The 14,799-nt window shown below is 34.5% G+C and overlaps 1 protein-coding gene across 1 annotated transcript; it reads right to left on the reverse strand.

Moving 5' to 3' along the window:
* Nucleotides 1–12,143: 12,143 nt before the first annotated feature.
* LOC120088789 (uncharacterized) lies at nucleotides 12,144–13,392 on the reverse strand. Its single transcript, XM_039046227.2, has one exon. It carries the CDS (start codon nucleotides 13,269–13,271, stop codon nucleotides 12,513–12,515), a length of 759 nt encoding a protein of 252 aa, XP_038902155.2. The 5' UTR covers nucleotides 13,272–13,392; the 3' UTR covers nucleotides 12,144–12,512.
* Nucleotides 13,393–14,799: the final 1,407 nt, after the last annotated feature.

The following is a 14,799-nucleotide window of genomic DNA, read 5'->3' on the forward strand; positions in this document are numbered from 1 at the left end:
TTTAATATTTCATCTCATGAAACATATAAACCATAGCTCTTTTTCTATTCCATGGAACTTAATATAAATCTCATTTACATTAATCCTCTACTAGATGTATCTCATACATCATACCAATCATATCACATATAATCGAATTACCTCTTGTCAATTTGAACATTTCAAATCAACACCAAGAACTGATCCTCACTAAATCCATTGAGTTACCAAGAAGACCTTATGGACTTGTAGCTCGAAGCTCCAACGGTACGTGAATAACCGACTAAACTTTTTAGTCACGGGATCCATCATCCGTTAACTACCAGGCACTTCACTAAAGACTGACAATTGAACTCTCATTACCATAGATATATTATGTGTCCATCTTAACCAATCAGCAGTACGACAACTCTTCACAGATCGCTCGTAAGTACAACTTGGCCAATAACCGTTATGCCCCTGTAGTTACATCTAACTCCTTAAGTACCACTGATCCCTTTAATGAACATAAGTCATAGTTCTACTATGACTGAGTCCTCTCTTCCAAAGAGAAGTTGTGGCCACTATGTTCAAGCCCCAAAATTAGCCTTTATGGGAGCAATCTCTCTACTTAACCTTGCTTCGGGAAATGAGTGAATTCCATCTTGTGTAAGTGAGTTCCCAGCTCCCAGAGCAGACAAGTCCCCGAAAAGGTAGGCATGTTGAGGTTGCAATCTGGCCACTCTCACCCATACTAGTCAAAGGACCGCCCTCAAAGGCAGAAGTTCCCAAAATACTCAAGATTGAGGTCGTGTCACCTATGGTCGTTTAGGTGAAATGTAAGTCTCTGGTATCAATGGCGTTATATACAGATTCTAGTCATCTCATGGTCCAGTCTTATACAAACTCTTTATATAGGACACCCCTGCTCGCATGTCTCCACATGAATGGTCGGGATCTACCATCTGTAGTAGTTTACAACACTTGCAAACCTCTACAAAGCGGGTCGTATCCGTAGTGTCACTAGGATCAGGTAATACCTTAATCCTTATACTACATACCTATTTAGGTTATCACTTAAGGCACGATCCACTTGTATATCACATATACATGCTTAAGTTTACATAAGATAACCATGGAGCTTTGTTTATTGGATATGAGTAAATGCCAGAATGAAATAACAGTTATTTTATTCATTACAAACAACAAAACTCCGGGAGAATTAGGATACTAATCCTAACAATTTCAATCCTTGTTGAAAAGCAAGGAAAAGAAGGATGAAGCAAATATTGTTTCACCAGCTAAAAATTTCCACAAAGGTTCATTCTTTGGAATTAAGTTTGCACCTTTTTCCTCCGGCATTAGAAAGTGGAAAAAGAAGAAGGGTGGTATAGGGAAGGCAGATGCTATCTCACAATCTGCTGCTTCAAGGGGTAGACAACCAGTGAGAGTTGAGAAGGAAAAATGTTTCCATTGCAACCAAGATGAGCACTAGAAAAGGAACTGCCCAGATATTTGGTAGAGAATAAGAAGACCAAACAAGGAAAATATGATTTGCTTGTTTGGAGACTTGTTTAGTGGAGAATGATGATTCTACCTGAATTATTGACTCTGGGGCCACTAACATATTTGTTTTTTCATTTCAGGGAATTAGTTCTTGGTGGCAACTTGATGCTGGTGAGATGACGATGTGAGTTGAAACTGAGACGTTGTCTCAAGTGTGGCAGTGGGAGGTCTCCAGTTAACTTTACAAACAAATTTCTCATTTTGAATGATGTATTTGGTTTTTTTTTATTTAAAAAAGAACTTAGTGTCTGTAAAGTGTCTTTTAGAATGTAATTATCAACTTCATTTTTCTTATAATAAAGTGCTTATTACTAAGAATGGTGTTGATATATGTTCTACTCAACTGGAAAATAACTTGTATGTGCTAAGGCCATTAGCAACAAATGCCCTCCATAACATAGAGATGTTTAAAATTATCGTAACTCTAAATAAATGACTTAGAATTTCTCCTAAGGAAAATTCCCATCTTTGGCACCTAAGATTAGGACACAGTAATCTCAATAGGATTAAGAGGTTGGTGAAAGACATGTGTGTGAGTCATGCCTTAAAGTCAAAATGACTAAAAGGCCTTTTACAGGAAAAGGTCATAGGGCCAAAGAACCTCTAAAGCTAGTGTATTTAGACCCTTGTGGTCCGATAAATGTAAGAGCTAAGGGAGGTTATGAATATTTCATCACTTTTACTGATGATTATTCTAGATATGTGTACGTTTATTTATTGCAACAGAAGTCTGAGTCTTTTGAAAAGTTCAAAGAATTTCAAGGCTGAAGTTGAAAATGTATTAAATATAACGATTAAAACATTTCGATCTGATCAAGGTGGAGAGTTTTTGGATTCAACTTTCCAAAACTATTTGATAGAACATGGAATAGTATACCAACTCTCAGCACTTAGAACACCTCAGACGAATGGTGTATCAGAAAGGAGAAATCGAACCCTGTTAGACATGGTTCGGTCTATGATGAGTTACACTTCCTTACCTGACTCATTTTGGGGTTATGCAGTGAGACTACAGCTTATATCCTGAACTGCGATCCCTCTAAAAGTGTTACCAAAACACCTTTGAAGTTATAGAATGGTTGTAAAGCTAGTTTACATCATTTCAGAATCTGGGGCTACCCAACACATGTGCTTGAGGCCAACCCTAAGAAATTGGAACCACGTTCAAGGTTATGCTTATTTGTAGGCTACTCCAAGGGAATGAGAGTTGGTTATTGGTGCATTATTCTATGTGATGAAGTAATGGAATGAAATGCAGTGATGGAAATGCGTTGAGCAACAAGTTTTCTCAACAGAATCCAAGTGTAAATCCTACTGGGTTTCCTGGCAAGTCCAAGGTTGAACTCAGGGACTAAGGAAAATGGTATGCGGTGATAATTTTCAAGAAGACTTTGCGGTAATCAATAAATTAAATAGTTGTTTTGGGTTGTTATTTGCGGTATAAAATAAATGTACGCGGTGGAGTTACGAAAAGAGTTGATAATACGGAAGATGCGATGAATATGTGGGGAACGGACTTCCTAAGATGCGTTCATGTTATGCGATCATGCAACATACATACAATAGCAAATCATCTCTCAACGCAAATGCTACAGCTTCTAGTACTAGAACGCATGCGATATATGTGATGAGTCTATAGGACCTACACATAAGTCTCTATTTTTATTTATGCGATGACAACATGACACACACACACAAATAAGGCAACCACATAATATCATAACATATCTCTAGGGTGCATGTGATGCATGTTGGCAAATAGAGCTTATCTCTAAGTCTCTATCTCTCGCTTATAAAGATCTAATCTCGCTCTCTCGAGTCTAGATTCTATCCTAGCTCTCTCAAGTCATAGGTTCTTTCTTTAGACTCTCTCTCGAGTAGTTCTAAAAGGATGTTGGGCATAACATAAAACAAGATAATCGCATGCAATGAAGATCCTAAGTCATGTTAGCTTAGTTCTTCTCAACCCATTCGATAAATTTAACTGCTCATGTGTACTTTTAAGAGAGTGAACAGATGTAGATAAGCAAGTTCCATTTTATAGATATAGAGTTGAAATACAAAATAACAATGCAAGATGAGAATAAAGAGCCTAGTAGTATTCTCTTGCTTCCCAAGACTTTTACATTGTTTTTTCTATTATGTTCAAAAGATAGTTTCGCTCTTGCGAAAGTCGGCCCTCTCTCTGCTTTCCACGCCTCAGGTTTCTCTCTCGAGCTGACCAGAGAAATCTTCCAGCGTCTCTTCCCTTCTCTCGCTCTGCCTTCAAAGTAAAAAATGAAAACTATGAACAAGGCTATTCTATCTAAGGAAAAATTCTCTAACTATTCGAACTTCTTTACTGAAGGTTGCCTTCGGTATTTATAGAGCTTCGGGGTGAAATGCATCTTCTCTCTTATGATTGCATTGATGGGATGGCATTAATTCTTTGTCTGATGCGCCAAATATTTGTCACCGAAAAGTTGAGTGTACTTGCTACAGTAGTTCGTTAGCGGCTTGTCAACTTAATTCGGACTCGACCATCATCAACTTTCCGTCCCATCGTGATTTATTATGCTTTTCACTCAGATGCGCCCACCAAGTTGCGGCGACTCTATGCGGCAATCCTTCTTGAGCAAATATTTGCGAGCACAAATCACCACAAAGCCTTATGGTAACACTGCGCTCGACCGTTGCTTTCTTATGATCACATTTTACGCTTTGCGTCAACGCATATTCTGCACAAAAATACAAAAGTTAACTGTTTTTATGTGATGAACGCATGCGACTACAATATTACAAACTTAATGCTTTTTGGATGCAAACTTATAAATTTTATTAAGGCAAACCTGCATTTTTTAATAACTTAGCAATGTAATAACTTGCATTTCTGCCCGTTATCAGTTATTTCTATGATCCTAAAGAAAACAAAGTATTTGTATCGACAAATGCTACTTTTCTTGAGGAGGAACACATAAGGGAGCACAGACCAAGAAGTAAAATCGTGTTGAATGAGCTTTCTAAAGAAACTACTGAATCTTCAACAAGAGTTGTTGAAGAGCCTGATACCTCAACAAGAGTTGTTGAAGTAAGTTCATCTAGTAGATCAAATCAACCTGATGGGGTTAAACCTATAGGTTGTAAATGGATCTACAAGAGGAAATGGGGTGCTAATGAGAAGGTGTAAACCTTCAAGGCTAGACTGGTGGCAAAGGGTTATACCTAGGTAGAGGGAGTTAACTATAAAGAGACTTTCTCGCTTGTTGCCATGCTGAAGTCTATCCGCATCCTTCTATCCATTGCATCATATTATAACTATGAGATAAGGTAAATGGATGTCAATACTGCTTTTCTAAATAGCAATCTTGAGGAGACCATTCATAGTCCAAGGTCAAGAGCAAAAGGTTTGCAAGCTTAATCGGTCCATATATGTCCAAACAGGCATCTCGATCTTGGAATATAAGGTTTGATACTGCGATCAAATCTTATGGCTTTGATCAGAATATTGATGAGCCTTGTGTCTACAAGAAGATCATCAACAGTTCAGTAGTTTTTCCTAATGTTGTATGCAGATGATATCCTACTCATTGGGAATGATGTAGCCTTACTGACTACAGTTAAGAACTGGCTAGCGACCCAATTCCAAACGAAAGGTTTGGGAGAGGCTCAGTTTGTTCTTAGTATTCAGATCTTTCGAGATCAAAAGAACAAAATGCTAGGGATGTCTCAAGCGTCGTATATTGACAAGATGCTTGTCAAGTATTCAATGCTGAACTCCAAAAGGGGACTATTGCCTTTTAGGCACAGAGTTACTTTGTCTAAGAAACAATGTCCTAAGACACCTCAAGAGGTTGGAGATATGATATGGGTCTCCTATGCATATGCCGTGGGCAGTTTGATATATGCAATGTTATGTACTAGACCTAACATCTGCTATGCAGTGGGGATAGTCAGTAGATATCAATCTAATCTAGGATTAGATCACTGGACAACCATTAAGAACATCCTCAGGTATATAGGGAGAATGTGGGACTACATGCTTGTGTATGGTTCTAAGGATTTGATCCTTACATGATACACAGACTCTGATTTTCAAACTGATAGGGATTCTTGTAAATCCACTTCAGGATTAGTGTTCATTCTTAACAAAGGGTAATAGTATGGCGAAGCACCAACCAAGGGTGCATTGCGGACTCCATCATAGAGGTTGAGTATGTAGCGGCTTGTAAAGTTGCTAAGGAGGCCGTTTGGCTCAGGAAATTTCTGACTTATCTGGAAGTTGTTCCAGACATGTCAAAGCCCATCACACTTTATTGTGATAATAATGGTGTTATGGCTAATTCCCGAGAGTATAGGAGTTATAAGTGCGACAAACACATAGAGCGGAAGTATCATCTCAAGAGATTGTGCCTTGAGGAGACGTGATTGTCACGAAGATAGCTTTGGAGCACAACGTTGTTGGTCCGTTTATGAAGTCCCTCACAGCTACAGTGTTTGAGGGTCACCTACAGAGTATGGGTCTATAGGACAGACCACGGCTGGACTAGGGCAAGTGGGAGATCTTGTACTGGGCATGTTATGCCCTAGTTGATTGTTTTGTGTACATGTATTTTTATTATCTTGTACACCCCAATAGCTTTAGGATAAATGGGAGATTATTGGGGTTGATGCCCTAAATCTCGTAGGGTCCTATAGTTTGTAAACCTTATACGCACAAACTCTTATGTGATTAATAATATATGATATTTTTATTCACTTTGTCCATGAAATATGTGATATTTTAGTTGCATTAACCACAAACCAATAATCTAACATCCAAGGTTATCATTGTAACTTAAACATGTATATGGAGACATACAGGTGGATCATGTTTAAGTGATAACCTAAATGGTTTGTAGTATATGGATAAGGTTGGGTACCTTATCCTACTAACACTACGAGTATGGCCCACGTTGTAGGTATTACAAATGTTGTAAATTGTTACAATGGATCTGATCCTGATCATTCATGCATTAGACATGCAAGTGAGGATATTCTATACAAAGGGGTTTATATAAGACCAGACCACGAAATATTTAGTCTCATTATATAACACCGTTAATAATAGAGACTTTCATTTCACCAGGATGACCATAGGTAACATGACCTTAATCTTAAGTGAGTTGTGAACTCCTACCTATGAGGGCGGTCCTTTGATTTGTATGAGTGAGAGTGGTCAAATTGCCGACTCAACAAGTCTACCATTTTTGGGATTCGTCTGATTGGGGAGCTGGGAACACAACTACACAAGATGAAATTCACTCATTTCCCGAAGCTAGGATAAGTAGATAAACTACTCTCTTAATGGCTGATTCCGGGTCTTAAAACAATGTGGTGCCACACTCTCTTCTGGCCCAAGAGGGGTTTATTCATAGTAGGACTATGATCTATTGTTCATTAGATGGATCAGTGGTACTTAAGGAGTTAGATGTAACTACAGGGGCAAAACAGTAATATCGCCTAACTGTACTTACAAGCAATTTATGAAGGGTCATTGTACTATTGATTGGTTATATCCAATGGACATAGAAATATATCTGTAGTGCAAAGAGTGCAATTGTTGGTCTTTAGTAGAGTGTCCAACAGTTAACATATGGTGGATAATGTAATTAAAGAGTTTAATTAATTATTCATGTACTGTTGGAGTTTCAAGCTACAGGTCCATAAGGTCCCCTTGATAGCTCAAAAGGATTTAGTTGAGAATCAGTTTTTGGGTTACTTTGAATTGTTCAAATTAATAAGAGGGAATTTAATTATATATGATATAATTAAATTGATTCAATTATATATGATATAATTGTTAATAATGTATTTGATACATTAATGTTTAATTAGAGAAAAAAAATATTTGAATGAGATTCAAATAGTTGTTAAATTTAATATAAATATGATTTATATTAAATTCCATAAATTAGAGAAAAGGAACTATGGTTTATATTGTATATGATACAATATTAAAACTATAGATTATGTGTTATATGTGATATAACATATAGTTTAATATAACATATGATAACTATTTTTCCTAATTTCTCTTCAACCACCTTAGTGGGTGGTTAATTAGTTTTTGTGGCAATTTGGAATAAATGAAAAATAGTGTTTCTTTTCTTCTACAAGGTACATTGACTACACGATTGAGGCATTTTACTATACGATAGTGGGAATAGAATCGTTATATGACCTTCCTCAATCTCCTTCCTCCTCCAAACTCAAATTCACTCCTTACCAAAATAGTTAGAGCCCACAACTCCTGGACTTTCACCCTAAGTATACCGAAGGTTGCTGGTGGTTGTGTCTCATTTTGGTTCGTGAAGTTCTTGAAGAAAGTCTTCAAGGTTGCTAAGTTTGAGGTTCGTGATAGTTCGAGGGGTTTATGCGAAGAAACGTTCTTGAAAGGTATTATCTTTTGAACTCTTTTTCTTTTAAAAAGCATGCTGTAATTTATTTAAGAATTCATATCTTGTATGTTTGCTATAAATTTGGTTTTCAATCAAATTAAAATTTGGACGATCCGTTTCCGCTCAAGGATCTCTTTAAAATCGAGATCCTTCAAGTAGAACGTGCTATACACGCCTATTTTGAAGATTTCCATGATACAGCTGCTCTACCTAAGGTAAAAATATACCAACTGGTTGATTCAATCTCCATGTTATCAGAAATCTAATTAGCATCACTAAATCCTTTCAGTACATGTGGATGCCTCTTATAATGCAATCCATAGTCTAGATTGTACTGCAAGTACCTTAGAACTCTAACTAACGCATTCCAATGATCATGCTTAGGACTGTTGGTGTATCTTGCTAACCTTCCAACTAAATAGGTAATATTAAGTCTTGTACAATTCATTATATACATTAAGTTACCAATAACTCTAGAATATTCTAGAAGAGACACAACTTCATCATTGTTTTTCTCCATCTTACAATTTGGACCAAATGAAGTAATAACTAGCTTAGTCTCAAAATGATCAAATTTTCTTAGCACTTTTTCTATATAGTGAGATTGATAAAGTATGTATCCATTTGGATTTCTTATTATTTGAATTCCAAGGATAACATCAACAAGATCAAGGTCTTTCATATCAAAGTTGGATTTCAACATCCTTTTAGTGGAATCAATGACACTTCTATTTGTGTCCATAATTGACATATCATCCATATAAAAAACAAACAATGGCATACTCTTCATCTGCGATTTTAACATAGACACATTTATCACGCTCATTTATCTTAAATCTATTCAATAATATAGTGTGACCAAACTTTTCATGCTATTGTTTAGGCGCTTGTTTTAACCCATAAAGAGACTTGACAAGTTTACAAACTTTGTCCTCAAGCCCTTTAACAACAAACCCTTCAGATTGTTTCATAAAAATTTCTTCATCTAAATCTCCATTTAAAAATAAAATTTTTACATCCATTTGGTGTATTTCCAAATTTTGTAAAGTTGCTCCTACAATTAACATCCTTATAGATGCAATCCTTGTCACTAGAGGATAGGTATAAAATAAAAAAGATCTACCCTTTCTTTTTGGCTAAAGCCTTTAGCTACTAAGCGGGCTTTGTACTTATCAATAGTGTCATCAGCCTTTAGCTTTCTCTTAAAAATTTATTTACTCTCAATTGGTTTACTTCCAGGAGGTAAATCAACCAATACTCATATATTGTTATGTAAAATGGATTCTAACTCACTATTGATAGCTTCTTTCCAATAAGGTGCATCAAGAGATGATATAACTTCTTGAAAAGTCTTGAGGCTGACTTTCTATCATATAAGTTATGAAATCATGTTCAAAAGAAGTAGATTTCTTAGTTCTTTTTATTCTTTTAGGTTCAGATTCAATATTATGATTGTTTGAACCTTTCGAAGAACTAGTCTCATTAATTCTTTTGGTACCAATAATTTTGTGTCCTTCTTCCCTCAAAGGAAATATATCCTCAAAAAATTCAGCTTCAATAGATTTCATTATAGTATTATTATGAATATAAGATATTCCTGATTTAATTACCATGAATCCATAAGCAGCACTATGCATTGTATAGCCTATAATGACATAATCAATTGTCTTAGGTCCAAGTTTGGTCCTTTTGGGTAAAGGAACTTGTATCTTTGTCAAACACCCCCACACTTTCAGCATTTTATATGAGGGTAACTTTTTATTCCACACTTCATAAGGCGATTTGTTAGTCTTCTTATATGGAATTCTATTTAATATAAAATTTGCTGTCAGCAAAGCTTCTCTCCACAAATTATGAGGTAAACTTGAACTATTTAACATGCAGTTAGCCATGTCCTTTAAAGTTCAGTTCTTTCTTTCAGCTACACCATTTTGTTGTGGTGTATAAGGTGTTGTAATTTGATTGATTATACCATTAACTTCACAGAATTCATAAAGTGATGATGATTCATATTCACCACCCCTATCTGATCTAAACACCTTTACTTTCTTCTCAAGTTGATTGTCAACTTCTACCTTATATGTTTTAAAAACATTAAAGGTTTCATTTTTACTATGTAATAAATATACATAGCAATATTTACTATAATCACCAATGAATGTGACAAAGTATCTCTTACCACCTCGTGTGGGAGTACTTTTCATGTCACATACATCACTCTGGATTAAATCAAGTAACTCATAACTTCTTTCCACGGATGAAAGCGACTTTCTAGTAAACTTTGATTCAACACAAACTTCACATTTGTGTCTATTATCAATGTTAAAATTAGGCAATAGTCCTAAGCTTACCATTTTATTCAAAGAAACAATAATTGACATACCCTAATCTAGAACACCAAACATCACACAACTCAATAATATAAGCAGAAGATTTAATATTATTATTATTCTTTGGCATTTGTGCCAGTATATTCAATTTGAATATGTCATCACTCATATAGCCTTTCCCCACATACATACCCCTTTTGTTAGAATAAATTTGTTTGACTCAAATACAAGCTTGAACCCATTTTTATTAAGCAGAGTTCCTGATGCTAGATTTTTTCGGATCTCTGGCACATGCCACACATCACTGAGGGTAAGTATCTTTCCAGAAGTCCATTTCAATAGGATCTTCCCTTTTCCTTCCACAGAGACAATTGAAACATTTCCCATGTATAGTTTATCGCTGCCATATAGCTTCTCATATGTAATGAACAAAGACTTGTCCTTACAAATGTGCCTAGTAGAACCAGTACCAATCCACCAACCTTTGGTGTCTAAAGCCATATTTACTTCAGAAATGACGACAACCAGATCGTCATTTTTCACAACATTGGCTTGATTGTTGAACTTTATTCCTTCTTGTGCTTGAACATTGCAACAATATGACCATTTTTACCACCAACCCAGTAATTGCCTCGAACGTGCTTGCTAGCATCATTCCCTGACCCATGATTTGCATTTTTCTTCTTGAAACTCTGCTTCTTGGGTTTACGCTTTAAAGCTTCAACAACATGAACTTTGGCTTTGACTTTTAGTGGAGTTTTATCTCATTTTTTATTATCCTCTTCTATTTGAAGTTTTAACATAAGGTTCTTTATGGATAACTCCTTTCATTTGTGCTTGAGATAACATTTGAAGTCCTTTGAGGAAGGAGACAACTTCTCAATCACAACAGTAACTTGAATTAACTCACTAATGTCCAATTCTTCACTAATGTCCAATCCTTCACTTTGCAAATCATTGATGATAATTTGCAATTCTTCCATCTGATTGGCTACCAACTTGGTATCAACCATCTTATAACCTAAGAATTTTCCCACAAGAAATTTCTTAGTGTCAGCATCTTCCATCTTGTACTTCTAGTCTAATGCTTCCCACAATATTTTTGATGTATTATAGACATTGCAATAGACATTATACAAAGTGCCCTAAAAACCACTAAGTATATTATTACGGCACAGGAAGTCTGAATGTATCCATGCTTACTTTGTAACATCTATTTCAGGAGTTAAAACTTTTGGTGGGGTAATTGGGCAATCTTCCTTCAAAATATGAGCAAGATTCAATGTGGTGAGGTAGAAGATCGTCTTCTGTTGCCATCTTTTGAAGTTGCCTTGTTTGAATTTCTTTGGTTTTTTTAGCATGGGGTTTGACAATGTGCGATCCCGTCATGGCAAAAGTCGAAACATTGGTGGAGGAGTTTGCAGACATCAGTTCAAATATTTAATTGTCTTCAGATTGTTGGGAAAAATGGAATATATATGAACTGAATATATTACCAAACTAATTATACCTCAACTAGAAACAATTATATAGTATTTAAACTCAAACTTAAGCCAAATGATGTAACAAGGCTTAGATATGAAAATAACCAAAGACTTGAAAGAACTTTAAAACCTTTGGAGACTCCAAAACATAGTCGAGGCATGCTTCTGATAAGCGTTGTCCTAAAGACAATTATTTGTTATGCATGGGCTGTAAGCAGACTACAATGATCGTCTTAGCAGGATACAACGAATAACTTCGGTAGAATTGCAACATCGAACTACTTGGACCTAACAAAACTCTTGGATGCGTGCTTTCAACTCAACTCAAGAACAAAAGAAAGAAAGAATAAAAAGAGAGAACTCTTCAATTTGGAATGAGATACTACAGATGAAGAACCAAGTTGATATTATAGGCTAGTAACTTAGTAACTCTCGAAAATACAAAATAAAATCGAATAAATACAAAAATTGAAACATTTGTTAAATTTAACCCAATTGAGTTGTTACTTGACAAAAATCAAACATAACTCATTCAAATTGAAGAAACTACAAATTTAACTTTCATACATGTTAAATTTGTACGTGAAACATCATTTTAATTGGAAGTTTAAATCCAATTTGAAAGTTTTTAAACAATGAATTTAATCTACACGATTAAATCCAATTTTATGTTTCAATATTCATTTGTTTCACTTCCTTTCACTGCATAAATATCCAACTTTAGTTACAAGAACAACATTTTGTTGGTTCTAACGGCATCATATTGTTAGAATTTCAATCCTTATGTCCTTTTTCATTCTTCTTATGAACTCCTCGCACTTTCTGTTCAACTCCTCCAAGCTGATGGAATCAACGCTGCCTCCTTGTTCTTGTTCTTCATCATTACGAGTTTCTTCAAAGATTGAAAGAGTCTTATCACCTTCCACTATTCCTAATTCATGATCTCGAAATTCTTCAATGATTCTGAGAGTCTTAGCATCCTCCACCACTTCAAAGTCTTCATCTTGAGTTTCTTCAATGACTGAAAGAGTCTTATTATCCTCCACCACCGTTTCTAATTCATCACCTTTAGTTTCTTCAATGACGACTGAGAGAGTCCTATCATCCTCCACTGCGTCTAATTCATCAGTTGGAGTTACTTCAACTTTAACAAGTAAAGTTTCATCATCTCCTGCAGCTAGATCACCATAATAATCATCGCCATAAGTCTCTTCAACGACAACGGATAGAGTTTCGCCGAGGTCTCCAACTGTTCTCCATCTATCCAGTAGTCTACTCTCACAACACCCTGCAGCTTGTCTCTTTTCAGCCAGTTCCTGTCGACGATCTTTCTCCAATGAAACACTCAAGCGAGAATTTAGACAAATAAAAACTAGTAAGCTATTGCAGAATAAGAACATATAGTCCTTGTGAATTGTGGTAGACAAGTAGAAAATCCATGAGTAAGCAGCTATGGAGAGAGAGAAGAGGAAGAAAAGTGAAATGGAAACTGAAAAGATGGAAAGGAAGTTCTTCATATTTTAATGTGGGTTGGAACAAACGTTAGGAGTTTATGTATATATTAACAAACCAAAGAGGCTTTTTCCTGCTGATCTCTGTTCTAAGGTAGACAATTTCTTGATTCTTTCTCTGCATTTTCTGTATAGTGTTGTTTGGATACCTTTTTAATGAATCAAATTTAAAAATTAAAAAATAATAAAAAAATAAAAAATAATAATAATAAATAAAGGAGTTGACTTGACCTGGCTTGAGAACTCCTCGTCGTCATTGTCAAATGGCTGTTGGTTGTGGTAATTTCCTACCATTTGCAATGTAAATGACTAGAAATAGAAGTGCGTATTCCAAAAGTCTTAATTTATTCATGTCAATTTTTTATTTTTTTTTTTCAGCGTGTTAAATCTAGATTTTTTTTTTTTTCCTTTTCAGGGGTTAGTTTAAGCTTTGATAAAATATTATAATGAATAAAAAAAATTAAATTGTAAATTTAGTTCACAAACTTCTAAAATATCTAATAAATCTCTAAACTTTCAATTCATGTCTAATATTTTGTTGACATCTATATTTTTTATTTATTAGATGTAAAATTGAATTTACGTTTAATGAAATTTAAACAATTTTCTATCAGTAGATCCATGTATGTATTTTTTAAGAAAAAAAATCCAATAGTTAATGAACTATGACTTTATTAAACAAAAAAATTGAAAATTCAGGAATTTGTCAAACACAAAATTAAAAGTTTAAAGTTTAAGACTATACACACAAATTAAAGGGTTAACTTTACACTTTTTAAAGTTCGTTGAACAAAGAAATACAAGTTTTAAAATTTAAAGATTAAACATGTAATTTAATCATAAAAATGATTTTTTGTTCAATATATTTTAATTTACTGGATCATAAATAGTAATTCATATAATTGTTTTTTTTTTAATTACTGAACATTTAATGAAAATGGACATTTTTTACCCTCTTTAAAGTTTTATTTTTAAATTTTGGGCTCTTTTAAAAAACTTATTTTTTTGACCCCTTAGGGCTCGTGGTGCGCGATAAAAACAGAAAGTTGAGTTGATAATTATTATCTAGAGAGTTACAATATCTCTGTTTACTGTGTAGAGTTAAGTTGAGTTAGTAATTATTGTCTGTGTTTTGGAACAAAGTTAAGTTGAGTTGGGGTATCTAGTGTTGTTTTTGTAAATAATATATTTTTTTTTTTTTACTATTGTTAATTTTAATTTTCAACTGTACACATATTTTCCTAACTTTTCTAAGATAAAAACGAAAATACCTTGAAATCTTTTCCATTCTCAAAACATAACAAATTCTTTACAAAGTATTCATATACATAACATAAAATTTTGAATTCAATTTTTTAAACACTCAAATAGAAGTGATTGTTCCATTCAAAAACTTCACTTAATCATTAATTACCGTAAAAGTTAAAAAGAACTGAAAAGATTAGTGTCATCAAATGAAATTATTGACATTGTTTTAGATAGAAGGGGTGACACTTAAATGTTAATCTTAAAAAAAAAAAACCAAAATCTTACC

The sequence above is a fragment of the Benincasa hispida genome, chromosome 10, assembly GCF_027475165.1.
Source record: "Benincasa hispida cultivar pf3 chromosome 10, pf3_genome.v1.1, whole genome shotgun sequence".
NCBI classification, from domain to species: Eukaryota; Viridiplantae; Streptophyta; class Magnoliopsida; order Cucurbitales; family Cucurbitaceae; genus Benincasa; species Benincasa hispida.

What these genes read in the sequence shown, in the direction of transcription:
- LOC120088789 (XM_039046227.2), bottom strand. Translation starts at nt 13,271, where the DNA reads ATGAAGAACTTCCTTTCCATCTTTTCAGTTTCCATTTCACTTTTCTTC.